A 6,000-nucleotide genomic window follows, 5' to 3' on the forward strand; every position below is an offset into this window, starting at 1 on the left:
GCCTGCTCATTCAAAAGCCCTCTCTCCTTTTATGAATGTTCACAACCACCTTTTTGCTACTAAACGCTTTATATTAAGCTTGTTCTGGTCACCAACACATGGCTCCTGGCATCCACGGTTATTTATTTGCAGTTAAATTAATAGGTTGCAGTTAAATTAATGATTAAATACCTTAAATATTATGAATAGACTTCATTCATGATGAACCCAGGCTTTCCTCCTTCCCAGGGGAAAACCTCACTTCATTAGGCTACAGAGTCAGGCTTCCTCTTCCTTCTGGTCCCATGACTCTTGCCTTTCTTCCTGCCCAGAGGCCTGCTTCAACAAGAAGAATGGGTGGTGCCCTGTTGGCTGGATGGAGCTTGCTGTTCAGGTACTTTCCTCAAAGATATAATTTCAAACCCCTCAGGCTGAGTAGGGCTTACAACTGAAGTCTCTGACTTTCTGGTCCAATGTTCTCATCACTTGACTATTGGGCAAAAAGCAGATAGGCTTCCTCTTATCCTTTTTGTGACTTAGGTGCTTCAGGCTAAGATGATGGTGCATTACAAGAACAGATGCACTAACTTTTTTTTCAGGACTTTTTTCAAACTTAGAGACTTAGAACCATATCAGTGCCATTTATTCATAGATTTAGATGCTTAACAGGTAGAATCTGAATGTTCATGTATGTATGCTTATTAAGTATGCGAATACAAGTATGCATGCACATGTGCATACACACACATTCACACACCACTGCCCTAATCCTCACCTCTGGTTGAAAAAGTACAGCATGTCCTGGGGGACAAGAAAGTACCTGGTACAAGGTATGGCCTCTGTCATGACACCCATACACTGACTGCCAAAGGTAATTATGGATAGTGAACCCACTTCATGCACACTTGTGAAAATCAGGGGTAAATTACAGCTGTCAACGGACTTCTAGATTTGGCCCATGGGCCAGAGGTGAGCACCACTGGACAAAGCAATATTTTAAGATGTGAGGTTCCTATTATTACCTCTTCTCCAATGAGTCAATTTCCTACCCTCCTCTATTTTTTCTGCCTCTTTTCTAATGTTTTCATTCTACCTTCTGTCAAGGATGATCAGGGAAAGGAGAGCCGGTCTTACAAGACACAAAGAATGTAGCTTGGTTAGGCTAAGACTGAGAGGGGCTCTGAAGACAAACCCCATGGAAAAAAAATAACTTTTTTACTTGATAGACACCATTGGCACCATAAGAAATATATATAAACTGGATGTGAATCTGTAAGAGGCTGGATATTAGAACAAGTTTTCTAACTGTAAGGGTGATCAGAATGTGGAACAGCCTTCCAATGGAGTGGTAGGGACAAAAGCCTAAATGCTTTTTAGATGGAGCTCAGTACATTTGTGAGAGAGATCATATGATGTGCTTGCCTGTAATAACAAAGTACTAGACTTAATGGCTACAGTTATGCTCTTCCAGCTCAGAAGACAGCATGGTAAGTTTGTGTTGTCTTCAGAGAGACAAACTCTCCTGCAATTTCTTTCTCTTTTCCCCTTTTATCCCTGGCCTTTTGCAGAGGGGAATGGGAGTGAAGGGGGAGTCATATTATATAATTTAATATTATAAAAGAGCACAATTGAATTTCAGCAACAATTTTAAAACTATGGGTTTTAAAATGTCTTTTTAAGCGATTCAATTTGTCCTTCTACCATCAAAAACCTCTAACACAAACCACTGTGGGAAAGGGTTCTGTTATTTAGTCTAGCCTGGGTCTACTTCTTTCCTAAACCAGAAGAAGGGCAACTTGTTCCTGAAAGATTGTCCAGCATCCCTCCCAACCATACAGTTAGTCCAATATAAGATATCACCAAATAAAACCTTTGACTCTACCATAAAGACTTTTCTACACAATAAATCTAAGCAGTGATTCTAGAGCTTTGATACTGGTGTATTATATCCAGTAAACTATTTGCTATATTACTTTCAAGAGAAAGAGGCAAGAAAATAGAGCACGCATATCTCTGTACAGTGGCTGACTCACTAGAGATATACTCCAGGACTGAACTTCCCCTTCCTCAGCTTCAGCTGGTTCCTGATGGTGATTCCCTGGGTCTGAGTAGCCCGGTTGTAAGGAGAGGAGGAGGAAGAGTTGTATTTTTTAAGACAGGAGCCCCAGATTCCCTGTTCCTCCAGCTGGTGCAGCAACTGGCAAGGGTGCAGACCAGCTTTGAACTACCTGTACAGTTAGAACAGCTGAAACCTTGCCCAGTCCTGGCACAAGTTAGAACAGCCTGAGGACTGCTTAACCTATATTCTGGCTGCAATGGCCTCTGGTGGGTCAGCTGCTAAGTCAGTGCACAGTGCATTCCTAAGTCAGAGCACAGTGCAGTCCTTCCCATGATATGCTGCCTATGACAGGGCCTGGTGGGGTGCTGATGGACAGCAGTTTTAGCAGTTCTGTATTGCTGGCAAACTCCTTAACTTAGGTTTATTCCTCTGCGGGTGAGGGGGGTCGCTTTTTGCTATACAAGAGCATAAACAAATGTTAACACCTGGAACTGGATCTAGGCTGTTTAAAGTGAGCATCCCAATTTGCACCAAAAAGCATGGCTTTTATCTTTATACCTTATGGAAATGACCTTAAGAGGGCAAGACTATAGTTCTGTTCTTGAGCATAAGGATTCTTAATCAATTTCTGACCTTTTTTCTGTGTATGTTCAAGGCAAGTTCATCCAACAAAAGACTATCACCATGAACTGCAGACCCAAAAACCTATTTGATAACTTCTTGTTATGTGTCATACAGCATACAAAGCTTTTTGTCCAATGTATTGAATCCATGTACAGATTTTGGTGAGCAGTTCTGGGGTGAGATGGAGAATACTGACGTTTTTAAAGTACTAATGAAGACTGGGAGCAGAACTCACTGGAATTTCAGATGCATTCTTACTCTGTGTGTGTCCACAAAGATGAGGGTGGTGAGACTGAAGTATCCCATTTAAACAAATATGTTTTCTCATAAACAAGAAAGGAAACAACATGGCATGGAGTGCCTTTTGCTGGAAATGCATTTTCTTTGCTTCTGGAAACTATGCTAAGCAGGTCTGTGAAGAAGATATTTGAAACTCTGCTGTTATCCGTCCTACAAGCCACACGTTTCCCGTTCCAGAAGGATTTAATAAGCTACCATGGTAAATTGTTGCTGACAGAGAAATTATACAAACCTTTCTTTCAGTTTCATGGCAGACAGTAATGAGTCCTCCAAAACCCCTCATTGTATGATGCATATTTGTCACCAAAAAAGTAGTCCAGGCTTTGTTTCACTTCGTTACTGCATTTTGCAGCCAACATGGACTTTCCTACGGCCCACTGCAGGGTTAATCCGGGCCTGGCGGCAGAGCGCGTCCACAGGGCAGGGGACGGGGCAGCGGGGCGCGCTCCCGCGCCCGCCTGCCCATGAATGAGCTGCTCTTGGGCGGCGAAAGGCGGGCAGCCAATGAGAGCCTTCCTCCGGCCGGGCCGGCGCTGCCATTGGCTGCGCGGTGCCACTCTGCCCGAGGGCGAGGGCTCGATTTAAAGGGCCCTGGCGCGCTCCTTCCCCTTCCCCTTCCCCTCGCCGGGAGCGGGTGGAGCGCTGCGGAGCCGCCCGGGCCGGGCCCGCGCCCGCGCCTCCCTCCGTCCCGGCCGCGGGATGCCGCTCTGCAGCCGCGCGTGAAGGCGGCGGGAGGCAGCCCAGCCCAGCCCAGCATGCTGCGGCCACCGCGCCCGGCCCACGTGCCTCTGGGCGGCTACAGGCAGCCCCCGCCCGCCGCAGCCGCCGCGGGCCCGGGGCTGGCGGAGGAGCCGAGGCGGGAGCAGCAGCAGCTGCGGAAGAAAATCAACAGCCGCGAGCGCAAGCGGATGCAGGACCTGAACGTGGCCATGGACGCGCTGCGCGAGGTGATCCTGCCCTACTCGGCGGCGCAGTGCCAGGGCGCGCCGGGCCGCAAGCTCTCCAAGATCGCCACGCTGCTGCTGGCCAGGAACTACATCCTGCTGCTGGGCAGCGCCCTGCACGAGCTGCGCCGCGCGCTGGGCGACGCGGCCGGGCCCCGCCTGCTGCTGGCCGGCCTGCCGCTGCTGGCCGCGCCCGGCTCCGTGCTGCTGGCGCCCGCCGGCCTGGGCCCCGCCGACGGCCTGCGCCCCGCCGCCGCCGCCAAGTACCTGTCGCTGTCGCTGGACGAGCCGTCCTGCGGCCCCGGGCCCCTGCCGGCCGCCGCCGGGCTCTGCACGTGCGCCGGCTGCAAGTTCCCGCACCTCGTGCCCGCCGGCCTCGGCCTCGGCCTCGCCGCGCTCCAGGCGCCTTTCCCCAAGTGAGCGGGGCCGGGCCGGCGCCTGCGGCCGCGGCCTGGAGGGCGCTGCTGGCCCGCTGCCCGCCGCCTGCGGGAGGGGACGGGGCAGCTAAACCGGGGGGCCCAGATCCGCTCACACCTCCCCCCTTCCCTGTCCCTGGCGGGGAGGGGAGAAAGTGTGTGTGTCCCTTCCCTGTCCCTCTGGGGAGGGAGAAACTGAGTATGTGTGTGTGTCCTTTCCCTGTCCCTCTGGGGGAGAGGGGAAAAGTGTGTGTGGGTGTGCGCGTGTGTGTTTGTCTGTCTGTCTGGGTGTGCCTGTGTCCCTTTCCTGCCCCTCTGCAGGGTGGAGAAAGTATGTGTGTGTGGGTGCGCACACCTTCCCTGTACTTTGTCCCTCTGGGGGGCCAGACAGACAGTGTCTGTGTCTTCCTTGTCTCTCTGAGGCGGGTGGAAGTGTGTGTGTGTACAACAAGCCCTCTTGAGCACAAGTAGGAACAGCTCCAGCTTCCCAAGGAGCAGATCCAGATGCATTCCTGATCCTGTGGGTGGTTCCTTATTCCTGCTCCTAAATAAGGAACCCACTTCAAGCTTGATGCTATGCATTGCCCCAGGCACCGCTTAGGAAAAAGGGATTCCCACTCACCCTGAGTGATCTCCAGATCCACTGCCTCTGCTGTGACATCCCTGTAGATTGTTGCACACAGACAACCTGTGCTGGCATGCAGGCTCTGACATAAAGGCTGTAGGATTTTTTTTTTTTAAGCATTTGTTTTTACAACCTGTGTATTAAATAAGACACCCCAGCGAACAGAAATCCTTGCTGTCTGAAAAGCAACAGAAACACACATGCCAAACCAGTGTTTATGTCAGTGGTTGTCAACCTTTCCCCCCCCTCGCCAACTCAAGGCACCCCATGATAAACTCATGGCACCCCTTCCTTAGGCTTGCGGCACCCCTTGATAGACTTGAGGAATCCCTGGGAAAATATCATCTCTTAGTTTTTACTCAGTTTTTCACGGCAGAAAGATAACAGAGCACTTCTTCCCTTGCAAAGAACTCAGCCCACAGCAGGGCAAAACAGTTTTAACCCTGTGGATTCTTATTCTGGGTTTATCTTGTGAATCAGGTTTGCACACTTAACAGTGCTAATATTGTGTCACACTCTTGAAAAGGTCTCAAGGCACCCCAGGGTGTCATGGCACCAGAGTTGAAAATCACTGGTTTATATATTTATGCACTTATCTCTGGGAATGTTTTTTCTTGGTTTTTTTCAGTTCTATGTTGCTTATTTTTTTTCTGTAGCAAGTTTTTAACTCTGTAGTGTTTTATATTTGTGTGACCCTTTTAAATGGAATTCTACGGTTACAATAGAAAATAAAATATCATAATATTCCTGCATGTTTTCAGGTCTTTTCTTAATAACTGAACTACTAGTCAACAATGTTCCCCTGGCTGCAATTTTAAATCCAAACTCTTATTGCTTGGTATCCAGGGCATAGAACAAATAGCTTTAACACTTAATATGATGAATACTGAACTAATTGTATTTATAAACGGGAAAAACAAGTAGGATGCACACTAGTTTTTGTAACTAAATGCATAAAAATAATCTTAATTTAATCTGAGGAATGTCTCCTCAAAAACAATTAGATATAAAATTAGTCAGTGGACCATTTCTGTTATGCCTGTTATTATACTA

At 48.6% G+C, this 6,000-nt stretch overlaps 1 protein-coding gene across 1 annotated transcript; it reads left to right on the forward strand.

The window, feature by feature from the left end:
• The first annotated feature begins 3,579 nt into the window (after positions 1 to 3,579).
• Positions 3,580 to 5,694, forward strand: OLIG1 (oligodendrocyte transcription factor 1). Its single transcript, XM_059720689.1, has one exon. It carries the CDS (start codon positions 3,718 to 3,720, stop codon positions 4,324 to 4,326), a length of 609 nt encoding a protein of 202 aa, XP_059576672.1. The 5' UTR covers positions 3,580 to 3,717; the 3' UTR covers positions 4,327 to 5,694.
• The last annotated feature ends 306 nt before the right edge of the window (positions 5,695 to 6,000 follow it).

This window comes from Alligator mississippiensis, chromosome 1 (genome assembly GCF_030867095.1).
Source record: "Alligator mississippiensis isolate rAllMis1 chromosome 1, rAllMis1, whole genome shotgun sequence".
In the NCBI taxonomy this organism is placed as follows: Eukaryota; Metazoa; Chordata; order Crocodylia; family Alligatoridae; genus Alligator; species Alligator mississippiensis.

Excerpts from the sequence above, each read along its gene's own strand:
- OLIG1 (XM_059720689.1), top strand. The coding sequence starts at position 3,718 with ATGCTGCGGCCACCGCGCCCGGCCCACGTGCCTCTGGGCGGCTACAGG.